The 13,085-nt window shown below is 32.1% G+C and overlaps 1 protein-coding gene across 2 annotated transcripts in view; it reads left to right on the top strand.

The window, feature by feature from the left end:
- The window catches only part of LOC127701536 (hemicentin-1-like), a 67,074-nt gene extending 57,773 nt beyond the window's left edge, over window positions 1-9,301 (top strand). For both annotated transcript variants that reach the window (XM_052205425.1, XM_052205427.1), the window contains exons 30-39: window positions 631-930; window positions 1,627-1,881; window positions 2,174-2,500; window positions 2,795-3,046; window positions 4,060-4,329; window positions 6,199-6,324; window positions 6,677-6,776; window positions 7,119-7,169; window positions 8,043-8,078; window positions 8,481-9,301. In XM_052205425.1, coding sequence (XP_052061385.1) covers window positions 631-930; window positions 1,627-1,881; window positions 2,174-2,500; window positions 2,795-3,046; window positions 4,060-4,329; window positions 6,199-6,324; window positions 6,677-6,776; window positions 7,119-7,169; window positions 8,043-8,078; window positions 8,481-8,733 — 1,970 coding nt within the window. In that variant the 3' untranslated portion in view covers window positions 8,734-9,301. The remainder of the gene's footprint in view (window positions 1-630; window positions 931-1,626; window positions 1,882-2,173; window positions 2,501-2,794; window positions 3,047-4,059; window positions 4,330-6,198; window positions 6,325-6,676; window positions 6,777-7,118; window positions 7,170-8,042; window positions 8,079-8,480) is intronic.
- Window positions 9,302-13,085: the final 3,784 nt, after the last annotated feature.

Below are 13,085 nucleotides of genomic sequence, written 5' to 3'. Positions count from 1 at the left end.
GTCAATGATATTTGGTATGCAAATTTATTGGCATTTGCAAGTATTGTTCCCATGGAGATTATATAGCCCCACCCCTGATCATGGTTCATTGACTTTGAAACTTTTACATAGTTTACAAGTTAATGTTTGTGTTTAGGGATGTTAAAGGGAACGACTTATAATAAGTCAATGGTATTTGGTATGCAGTTGTATTAGCATTGGCACGTCTCTTTCCATGGAGATTGTTTAGCCATGTACCTTCAGTCATGGTTCATCGACTTTGAATATTTGCATAACTAACATGTTAAAGTATTGCTATTTTAATTTCAACATTATCAAAATTACAAAAAGGCGAGACATATCTCTGTGATAACAGTTTATTAAATGTTGCAACAGCATGAAAATACCATACTTTACTGATAATGACCAAGAAAAATAACAGCATTTATTATTATTCAGAAAAATTCAAGTCTTCAACTGATAAAAAATCTCAAAACTGTTTTTAATTGCTTGCAACAAGTTCTTTTTTTTTAACGGAATTTCCATGATTAGAATTAAAACAAAAAACTGATAATTTGTTAATGATAAGACTGTTAGCACTGCTTCAATTTACCGATGTCCGAATAATTGCATGAAACATGAAAATTTCAGATGTACCCACTGTCACTGCAACAACTGTACAGTCAGCACGTGTTGGCAGCTCTGTCATCATTACATGTACCATTGTTTCAAACCCAGCAGCTATTGATGTGACTTGGGCTAAATATATCAACAACCAACCTACTCCAATCGATATTATCAACAACAACCGTCTGAGTGGTGGTACAACTACCAATCCATCATTGACCATTAATCCCGTAGAACAGGACGATGAAGGAAATTACATCTGTCAGGCACGAAATGATGTAGGAACTGGATCTAGTAACCAAGTCTATCTAGACATTATTGGAGGTAATTACATTCAAGAAAATTCAAAATAATATACTACCCTATTTAATGATATACTTTGAGGTAGTTAATGCAGTAGACTCATTAATAGAGTTTCACATGTCCGAGAAAAAAGTACTAAGATCAAATTATATTGGAAAGACCTGTTTTAAGAGTTTAACTTGGATGCTGCCATGACTGATGCCGCACACGACTCACTTAATGTCTGCCAGTCTGTTGCCAATTTTGTTTTCTGTACCAGAAATTAAGATTGACTTCTCGTTTGAATTGTTTTATATTTGTAATTTTGAGAGCTTGCTATGCAGTATGTGTTTGCTAATTGTTGAAGGCAGTACAGTGACCTATAATTGCTTACTTTTACATCATTTGTTCTCTGGTGGAGAGTTGTCTCATTAGGAATCATACCACATCTTTTTCTAATGGAATTACTGGAAACATATTTTAAGTTGATGAAGTAAATGAATTGAGGTTCTGAACTCTCTTAATTTTAAATTTCAAGATTTTTTTTAATTGTTCCTACCTATCCTCAAATAAGCATGGAATGTAAATTACCTGTTTTCTGCTTTCTACATCCATGCCTTATGCCTCATATTTATATTTATTTATATTGTTAAAACATCACTCTATTTATTAACCATTTATATTTTTAAATGCTGTTAAAAGAAACTATAGTAACAAAACAAACAATTTCTCTTACAGACCCACCATCAGGAATTACAATCAACCCAGCAAAGATTGTGATCGAGGAAGGACAAACTATCAGTGCCACATGCTTGGCACAGGGAAGTCCATCAATTATATACACATGGTACAAAGAAGGATCCATTACTGTTATTAAAACTGGCAATATCTTAGAGATTAACAACGCTCCAAGGACAGCTTTAGGAACCTACACATGTAGAGCCTCTAACAACTATGGTTCTATGGAAGCTACAACTATTGTTGATGTGCAATGTATGTACTTTTTCATTGCAAGCCATTATAGTTGATAAGTTGTGCTCAGATTATGCCAGATTTTGAAGAATTTTTCAATGAAAATAATTGTACTTTTAGCTGCTAGAAACATTCCAAATGAGTTTTTAAATGAATTATTTTTATCATATATTGAATCTTAACATTTATATCTCCCTGGTAGAATTGTTATGTGCCTACTTTTTACAGTCAAAATTGAATTTTCTATAAAATTGTTATTTTATCAACGCTTTAAAATATTTTAACTGTAAAAATATTATTTATTATTTCACAGATGCACCAGTTGTTGTAATTTCCCAAACAACATCTTCATTTGATGGACAGGGGAGACAATCCATTAATATCCCATGTTCTTATATGTCCAACCCTGCAGCTACCAGCGTGTTCTGGACCAAATACAATCCAGTAGCAGGTACAAACTCTGGAAACACCAACCTCATTGAAATTGATGGTAACAAATATCAGGGGGCTAATTTGAACAGCCCAAGTTTGACCATTTACAATTTGGACAGATCTGATGCCGGATCTTACAGATGTTCAGCCGCAAACATCATTGGACAAGGAGAATCTAATTACGTCACTTTGAATATTGACACAAATGGTGAGTCAGTATTTGGTTACTATTTGATACAATGCAACTCAACTAACTGTATATTGTTTAAAATATAGTTAGTTGATAAAGCAGCAATCTCACAAATAAAAGACATGACATGGCTTAAAAAACGAGTACAAACCCTATAATGTATTTTTAAAAACATTTGGAAGGCCATGAAATCTTTGTATGGAATCATTTAAAAGTTTTGTTGGTTGAATTTTTCGTCATGACGTGCGTAGATGTGCAAAATATTTTTTCATTTTTTCATTTTGACAAATAACATTTCAAATCTCTCTTCAGCTGCACCATCATACATCAGAATAAGACCATCACAAGTGACCGTTGAAGAAGGCAATGGATACACCTTGACCTGTGAGGCCGATGGTGACCCATCACCTTTGTATGAATGGTACTACAAAGATGTCAAGATACATGAAGGCCCTGTTCTTACAATCAGCAATGCAGCTTATAATAACAACGATGGATTACACACCTGTAAAGCTACCAATGTTGTCGGAAGCAGACAGGCCACTGTTGATGTTGATGTCAAATGTAAGTTCTTAATCGTCGGTAGGTGATGAATAGGTAATGGTAACTGTATAAAATCTATAAGCACCACAATTACATTTGATGTGTAGGTGATGAATAGGTAATGGTAACTGTTTAAAAGCTATAAGCACCACAATTGCATTTGATGTGTAGGTGATGAATAGGTAATGGAGACGGTATAAAAGCTACAAGCACCACAATTATGTTTGTGTCTTAACGCTGTTCTCAGTGTACCATCATGTTGTATATTTGTCATTTACTAGCTGCATGTGGTTAGTTTTCTTCGCACACTCTTGTTTTCTCATTTGAAAAAAAACAAAAATGTGGGAATTTTGCAATTTATAAAATTTCTATAAACTCCACAAACAGTTGGAGATATCTATCCTACATTCACAGAATTTTAAAAAGTCAACTTAATTTTCTCAATTCAAGATATTTTTTCAAAAAGCATTATTCTTCTCGGCAAGTATCCCACAATCAACCTGATAGTAGATTCATTGATAAGCTTATTCTCCTCCTAAAAACCCTTGTATATTTATGATTCTTGGTGCAGAGCAATCATATACCAGTTACCAATAAATTATTAAAGTGAGGTAACCAGGGTCCTCATATTCCAACCATTGACTTCGTTTTAGAATTTTATATTTGTCTTGAATCATTTACTATAAATTCAGAAATTATTGGGTGCATTTATTATTGCAATCTTTTAAAAAAAGGGCAAAAATGCAAGATTAATTTGTGATTTCAGGAAAATCTGCATACTGGTATATGTATCAGTTATCAGAATGTGAGTTCTTATTATTGCAATACTCGCACAGTTGCATTATTAGTATTAATAAAAACCTTGCAATAATTTCTGAATTTTGCTTATATCTTAACATTTTATAAAGTTCTTATGTTGGCCAATAGTTCATTATTTACCACATAGAATACTGTAAATTGTAAGAACAAAGACGTCATGTTTTCGGGCTGTTAAATAAAAGAATGGTGAAAATTGAATATGTTTTGTTTTTTAGATGCACCAATTAGTGCAGTAGATCAAGCCAGTTTCAATCCAGGTTTAAATAATGCTGTAACATTGAGATGTAATACATTAGCTAATCCATCATCTACTCATTGGGTATGGAAATACAATGGATTTGACTTAGACTTCACTGAAAAAAATTACCTAGTAGACATGGACAGCACATCTGATGTTGGCAAATACACCTGCATTGCCTTCAATGAAGTTGGACAGTCAGCTGAGATCGATTTTACAGTTGAACTTGCTGATCCTCTTACCCCAGGTTTGTCTTTTTGGTCCACATACTAAAACATGTAAACATTAAATCTAAAAATCGTGAAATCTGACATTGTTTTGATTACCAAGGGAAACTTGAGTTCAAAAACTGGACTTGTACTAATAAAAAAGTGAGAGAAAAAAATGTTTGATTAATGAAAAGATAAAACTCATAACTGTATGCTGCAGAAGATAAAATTTTGTTTTCCCATAAATATATAACATGGGAGATAACTCAAAATACTAAGTAATAATGTCATTAAATATTTTGTTTGAAAATTTGATTGACTGTAAAGTAACAATAATGGAAAGATTTTCATTGAAAAACAACAGTTGATCAGAATAGATATTGTTTTGTTGTATTCTTAAAATAAAATAATAAATTCTAGAGAAAAATGAGAAACACCCCAATATTTATTAAAATTTGACTATGTAAAAAGAATTTTTTTATCAAGACTTTCTAAAATTTGAATTAAATTGAACATGGCATTATAAGGTCTGTTATTGTAAAATATTGTGAAGGATAAGTGAGAAAAATTTAACATAGTAAAATAAGATACATGTGCCAATAAAGAATATACTTTATAGCTCTTCTTGAGGGCAAAAATACATTTATCTTTTAATTCTGCATGCTTTTTATTCTACAAAATTTCATTTCTAAAAGCTAGTCCTCAATGGTGTCAATTATTTTCTATTTAAGTGTTTAATAATGATAGAAAACTCAAAATAATAAATGAAATGTAATTATTTTACAGCTCTATAGATATATTGAGAATTATACATTTCTTTTAAGGTGTAATACCACCCCCTATTAGTCTTTGTTAAATTTGCACTTTTCACAAAAATTGTGCAGAATTTATCTTTGTTTCAAATAAAGAAATACTTGGCATGAGTAAAGTTTTATCCTGTCCAGTACTATAGAAAAAATTTCACATAACATTTCATTGCATATAAGAAAATAACCATCACTGGAAGTTAACCAATCAAATTTTCCTCCTTTTTTAACCTGTGTACAAGCTTTAGTAACCATGTAACCTCAAGTTTCCAAAATATTCTATAGAAACCCCAAATAAAGAAATAATGGTGCTTTGAAATACCCAAGATATATGTTTATGACTCAGAAATGTTTTACTGCAATGAAATGTAGGATCAATTACCTACAACTGTCAAATTCAAGGGAATATTTTTTTTCGACCTATTTTCATATGCAACCGGATGTGACGTTCTATGATTTGGTGGTATTACACCTTAATTATGCATGCATTCTTTCGTCAAAATTTCATTTTGACGTTCCTCAATTGTTTCAAGGGAGATAAATGCATTTATTTATGGTAAATAATGAGACAACTTGAATAATAAATGAAATGTAATTGTTTTTAGCTCCAGATATAATTGAGACTGTGGTATATATCTTATTATAAGCATGCATTTTTCAAAATTTCATTTCTAAAGCTATTCTTTCAATTGTGTCAAGGGAGATAAATGCAATTATTTGGGTAAATAATGAGAGACAACTTAAAAAAATTAATGAAATGAAATTGTTTTATAGCTCCAGATGTAATTGAGACTGTGATGTACATTTTTCTTTTGATAAGCATGCTTTTTTCTTCAAATTTCATTTCTTAAGCTATTATTTGTGTCAAGGGAGATGAATGTAATTATATTGATAAATAAAAGGAGCAAGTTAAAACAAATGATGAAATGAAATTGACTTATAAATTGAGACTGTGGTATATATCTTTTTATAAGCATGCATTTTTCAAAATTTTATTTCTAAAACTACTTTTATTATTGTGTCAAGGGAGATAAATTCAATTATTTTGATAAATAATGGGAGACAACTCAAAATAATTAACAAAATGTAATTATTTTACAGCTCCAAAGATAGTTGAGACTACCGTATCTGCTGGTTTGACAGGAGGAGAGATTGCTGCTATCTGTCTGGCTGTATTGTTTGGTATCCTACTTATTGTTATCATCATCGTCTGCTGTGTTGTACAAGGTAACCTAGACAACCAGATAATTCTTTTTTTGCTAAATATGGACAAATGTATTTTAAATATTCTTTAAAATTTATTTACTTTTTACTGATGAAGGAAAATTATGTTTTATTTTGTTTTATTTGTTTGTGATTAACCATGGATAAATTTGCAAGTGGAGCGTTATTTCTTTCCATGATGAAAGAATAGAAGTTCATCAATCTAGCCATATTGGTACTATACATTACAGATGGTATAAATACAAATCTAAACGTTTTTGTCAGTTTCCTTTGAACTTGTTGCCGTTTTTAGTTAAAACTTTTGCAGTTGTGTTTTCTTTTAACAAATTTCAAAATGTCTTAATTTTTTATATAGGATGTTGTGGTCGTAAGCGGGAGAAAAAAGAACGTTACATTGAACGTGAAGTTATTAGAACTGAAATGCCTTATAGACAAGAAGCTATTCCAGTTGTGAAGTAAGAGTGTATTTTGAATTTGATATTTTGCAGGGTCAAGTTGGTGGGGGAGGGGGGCAAATAATGTTGAGGTTTTGTGTTAAATATTTGGGTTTAGCTATTCAGATGCAATATGTCAAAGTATAAATTGATGAAATTCTGATAAACATTCATTGTATTAGAAAATAAAAATATTATTTTGATGTGTTTAAATTAAATAATTTATTTGATTTATTTATTAAATATTTTATATTTATATGATATTTATATTTATTTACATGATATATTTGATTCACATATCTGATATATTTATTTATACAATATATGTACTCATATTTATATACTTCCTTTTTTTTTTTACAGAGAGCCATCTGTTGTGTCTGTTAGAGAAGTTACACCAAGAATCGGTTATATGTAAGTTATCTTAGTCCCTTAATATTTTTTTTATTGTTTATCCATGCAATAAAATTGAGAATGGAAATGGGGAATGTGTCAAAAAGACAACAACCCGACCAAAGAGCAGAAAACAACCGAAGGCCACCAATGGGTCTTCAACACAGTGAGAATATCCCGCACCCCCGGAGGTGGGCTTCAGCTGTCCCCTTAACAAAAATGTGTACTAGTTCAATGAAAATGGATGTCACACTAAACTCAAATACATATAAATGAACTAAAATTAAAAAACACAAAAGACTAACAAAGGCCAGAGGCTCTATCCTGACTTGGTACAGGCGCAAAAATGCGGCGGGTTAAACATGTTTTGTGAGATCTCAACCTTCCCCCTATACCTCTAGCCATTGTAGAGTAAACAAACACACAGCAATACGCACAGTAAAACTCAGTTTAAAAGAAGTCTGAGTCTGATGTCAGAATAGGTAACAAAAAAAACTGAGCAAAATGACGATGATAAATTAACAAAGGACTACTAGCAGTTACTGACATGCCAGCTCCCGACCTCAATTAAACTGATTGAAAGATTATGAATGAAGGCATTTTATAAATATAAAATATATCTTTTAGATTGTAATTTGGTCAATCAATTGTTAAACTTTCCAATATTCAGTGTTATGTATGAGATACACCTATGAGAATGCCTGATTGGGCGTATCTAATTTACACTGAGATATTATTGTCAATGCAGAATGAGTGTTTTTCTATAACTTAGGAGGGGGTCTTCAGGGATTTGACCATATGTTATTGAAAAGCATGATCAATGCAATGTATTCAATTTCATTTAACGACATCTTGGTGTGAAAGTAAACTTGCATCTTTTTATATATTTTTCAGGGAATCTGTAAGAGAAGTACCCAGAATAAGCTATGTGTAAGTAATATTTGAAAAAAATAACTATTTTGCTATGGTACATTTGAGTCTAAAGAAGATTGATTGATTACAGGAAATTATTTTTTTTGCTGTGGGCTGATTTTAACGTTACTTTGTTTTATTGGCAAACTGGTTGGTGAGGGCAATAGAATATCTGGACAACTTCAAAACATATCGAACAACAATTGAATCTTTTATTAAATTAATTTGCTGAAATTTGGTCAAGAAGGTATTCACAAAATTTAGTTCTGCCTAATGCGATGTGTTAAAAATTAAGATGACACGTCACTTAAAATTAAAGAATAAAATTTTGGTTCAATGTCAAACTTATTATTTGTTATTTTGCTAGATGCTTGGGTTAATTTGTGAAAACAAAATAATGCTTTTCTTTCTCTTTTTCAGAGATGATAGCTACAGGTACATGAGCACTCAATCTCGCCCTTATTACTTGCCAGTCGTAGAAGCTACTTATGACGATGAGGAGTACCGTAAACAAAAGAAGAAGAAGAAGAGCAAGAAGAATAGGATGTACGGACAAGACCTTGCCGCTGATAATGAAATCTATCTTGAAGAGAGAGTTGTCGGCTCAGTCAGGGGTTCTCGTAAAGGAGATGAAATCATCACTGGACCAGAAATGTACTTTGAAGCCGAGTAAATAAGTTATATCTAGGACCTTAACAAATTTTTTCATTATGTATAATGTAATTTAGGTTCAGACTTGGAATTTACAGAGGTGTCTTTGGGAGAGTGTTCGTTTGGAGCAAAGGACATGTGTAATAAAGTGCTAGAATCTCATTTAAATAGTACTAATAATAAATCAGGTTTATATATAAGTGTTGTAACTGAAAGGAATGGTATGCAAAAGTTCTGAGTCAAATTAACATTGTGTAGATTATTTAGTACTTAATCACCATGTAAATTGTAAATTTATTGTTAGTTTTTGGTCAAATGTGAATATGCATAATATTAACTGGTTGTTCTCCTGTTCAGTTTGATAGGAGACATATACATTTGTTATTATATGACACTTGTTATTTTGAAATCCATTTTGTATAGATATATTTTGTTATAAAAGTTTTGAATATTATTTTTTTCATCAAAGTTTACATGAAAATCAAAATTGTTTTACATGCATTTGTAAATTGTTATATTTTTCTATTTGCACACAAATTTATATAAAATCATAATTTTACAACAGAAAATAAAACATATATCACCACAAACAATTTTTTTTTGCCTATTTTTATGCCCCCACAACTGGAAGTTGAGGGGCATATTGTTTACCCCTGTCTGTCTGTCCTTCCATCTGCCCTTCTGTCTGTCCCATTATGGATATATAGTTATTCCAGATAACTCCTACTACAGTTTGAATGCTAGGAAGTTTTCACTTTGCTGGCTGTTTGTACATATATTGAAGGTGTGCATGTGGTCAGGGTTTTGATTTTTATTGAAATTTGCTCTTTTGGGAGATAGTTGAACTTTGTCATTTTTGGAGTATATACTTGCATAATAGGTGCATAGCATTTCTGGATAACTCCTACTACAGTGAACCATAGACCTATGTGCTCCCATGCTCAACTTTGTGTGTTTTAAAATAACACTTTGCATCTGGGGGGCATCATTTGTGTCTCCCAGACACAATAATATCTCAAAGAAAGTCATACATTGACTTTGTTATAATACAGTTACTTCAGAGTGGAGTGCAGGGCATCACTATGTCTAGTCCATTTTCTATCCCCTATCTAAGCAGTTGTCATGGCTTTGAGGTATTACACCCTAGGTCATGGTCCAGTGACTTGGAATTAATTAGCAATTTTCAATGTTAAGCGTTCTGCTCAAGTCAGTTTGAAAGGAACTACTTATGAAAGACAATGAAAGTTGCATTACTATCAGTACATTCAGTTCGATGATCATTTTGAAATGCTGCCCTCTGTCATTCTGTCATTGAATTAATTATCAATTATGCTGTCCATCAGACTGGTTTTTTTTTTAATTTTCTGCCGATAGTTGAGACATATCTGTCAAGTTTATTTGACATGACTTTGTCATTTTATTTTCAACCTTTTTTATTTCTGATTGTCTCATTGGTAACTTCCACCTCCAATTATACATTTGATGGTTACACAGGCAAGAATGAATCTTCCATTTTGATTTAAATTTCTTAACATTGGTAATGCTACTCTTTGATCTGAAAGGCGAAAAAGTAATTAGATTTAGTATGAAAGACAGAGGTTTGGTCTACAAAAGACTAATCAGTGGCAAAATTGTTATAAGGGGCCTTTGTGGCTGAGTGGTCTAAGTAGTCCAACTTCTGTATCACTAGCCTGTCAACGCTGAGGCGAGTTCAAACCCTGCACATGGTAGGTAGGCTGGACTACAATTTTAATTGACTGAAGGTCTGTGGTTCTCTCTGAGTGATCCAGCTTCTTCCACCAATAAAAACTGACTGTCACTAAATAGCCAATAGTGCTGAAAGTATAGGATTGATAAGATAGAGATGGTTATGATGAGCAACACGACGGGTGCCATATGTCGAACAGGATGTACTTATCCTTCTTGACCGAGTCAAATAGCGAGAATGATTAGGTATGCTGCTTCAGACGGCGTTTGCAGTGGCATCAACATTGTATTAGTTTGTGATTAGGTCAGTTTATAGGGAACCACTAGTGGTAGGTCAATGATATTTGGTATGCAGCTGTATTAGCATTGGCACATCTCATTTCCATGGAGATTATTTGGTCCAGTCTCCTCAGTCATGGTCTATTGACTTTGAAACTTTTGCTTACTTTACATGTATTAGTTTGAGATTAGGTCAGTTTATGGCAAACCATTAGTGGTAGGTCAATGGTATTTGGTATGTAGATGCATTAGCATTGGCACATCTCATTTCCATGGAGATTATTTGGCCCCGCCCCCTCAGTCATGGTCTATTGACTTTGAATGTTTTGCATTGTTAACATGTTAAAGTTTGTAATTTGATCAGTTTAAGAGGAATCACTAATATCAAGTCAAAGATATTCGGTATTCATTTTTAAGAGCATTTGCAAGTCTCTTTTCCATGGAGATTATATGGCCTCATCACCTCGTCATTGTTTTTTTACTTTGAAACTTTGTTTACAAGTTAAAGTTTGTGTTTTGGTTAGTGCAAACGAATGTTGTGCATAGTTTACACGTTTAATATTACAATTTCAGGCTGATATCCAGTTGAAATTAAACAAAAGAACAAAAGAAATGGAACTCTTTTATTAGAGAAGGTAAAAATGGCCAAGTTGGTATATTTGAATTGTTTACATCTGTTTCTATGGGCTTTAAAAGTTTAATGTATGTGCTTAATTTAAGATTTTTTGCATCTCATCTACGTGTTTATACTTAATTTCTAGTATGAAGCTTCGAGCTATTTTTAAACTTTTGAATTAAATACAAATTTTCCCTAAACAGTCGATTATCATCGGTTAAGTGAAAATACATGTGGATCTATTTTGTGCATAAGCATAATTTCACAGAAAAAAATTCCACAGAAAAATAAAAGATCGATCTTTTTATAGCATTAATTATCATCTCTGCCCCCGGTAACAGTTTTTCGGAAGAAAATAAAAAAAATAGCAATTTCATCGAAAAGATAAAGTCGGGTACACCTTTTTATGTTTGGGGGTGTTTGAGTTTTTTGTTTTATCTTGAAAACGTATAAAGCAACACTATTTTATACACCATCTCTCTTCAGATTTTATTATTTTTATATATTTAGGCTACATTTTGATATAACATTAAGGATTCACAGTACTAAAAAATAAAATATATTGGTCAAGCGAATTACCTTTCTACTGAGTCATAGTAACATAGTAAGGTGTGTTTGAATGGCAAATTTTTAATACAAAATAACAAAAAGCACTTGACGACAGACTACAAGTGGATCTTAAAAATGCATATCTTCAAAAAATTCTCATTATTTGTATGTTTTTTCTAGGGTATTTCGTCTTCTCTGAACATTTTTAGTCTGCCCTTCCATAACAATATTTGATTAGAATTTTTTTAATGTTTTTTGAACTTTCGAAAATTTACCCTGACAACCGATCAGACAGTAGTTTTTTAAGTTGACAAAAGGCATAAAAGTGCATTACATGATGCTTAATAGCGAGTAGATGCATTCGTCTTTTATAATATAACTTGCATGTAAGAATGGTAATGATGCTATGTGGATAAATTTATAGGTTTTCAAGAGCTAAACTGACAGCGCGTCATCCCTACAATGGCTTCCGTTTTCGCGTTTGAAAAAATTAGGTGGTTTAATGGGGAGATAATTTTGACGAAATAGAATCCTGGCTGATTTGGATTCAATATTTGCATTCTACAATCAAAATTACAAAAAGGCGAGACATATCTCTGTGTCAACAGTTTATTGTTTTTTGCATTGGCATTTTCATTTCGTATTCGACTTGTGAGTTTGATTATCCGTTTGGTATCTTTCGTCTCTCTTTTATCTGTTGACAAATATTGCATGAACATATGATATTCTTTTTAGAAATAAGATTTTCATTTAATTCTGTAAAAACGAGTAAGCTAACTAAGGTTTGTCTAGCTTATGTATGGAAAACCATATGTTCAACTGAGGATCATGAAAAAGACCGAAAAAGAATAGCAAACGTCGGTCTAAGTTTACAAGCACACCCTATTACCGACTAACTACTACCGAAAAAGAATAGCAAACATCGGTCTAAGTTTACAAGAGTAATACAATAAACACACCCTATTGCCGACTGACTACCAGTGCGACATATACAACAGGATCAGTGTTCCCGATTGTCACGAAGAACATTCAATTGCTGTGAACAATAAAAATGTCTGCTGTTGCGTTTGCCATTGCAAAAACAATATATTTTGAAATCGTGTACAGCAGATTTAGATCTATACTATTGTATATGCAGTACCGACAGTCTGTAATATTGTGCTATGAAGGTTCTAATATTCTAATACCATTTTATTGGGTTCCTAATGAAGTTGGGAAAAGGG

This window comes from Mytilus californianus, unplaced genomic scaffold (genome assembly GCF_021869535.1).
Source record: "Mytilus californianus isolate M0D057914Y unplaced genomic scaffold, xbMytCali1.0.p SCAF_5, whole genome shotgun sequence".
NCBI classification, from domain to species: domain Eukaryota; kingdom Metazoa; phylum Mollusca; class Bivalvia; order Mytilida; family Mytilidae; genus Mytilus; species Mytilus californianus.
Note: the sequence above shows the minus strand (reverse complement) of the source record. Positions and strands in the feature narration are given on the sequence as shown.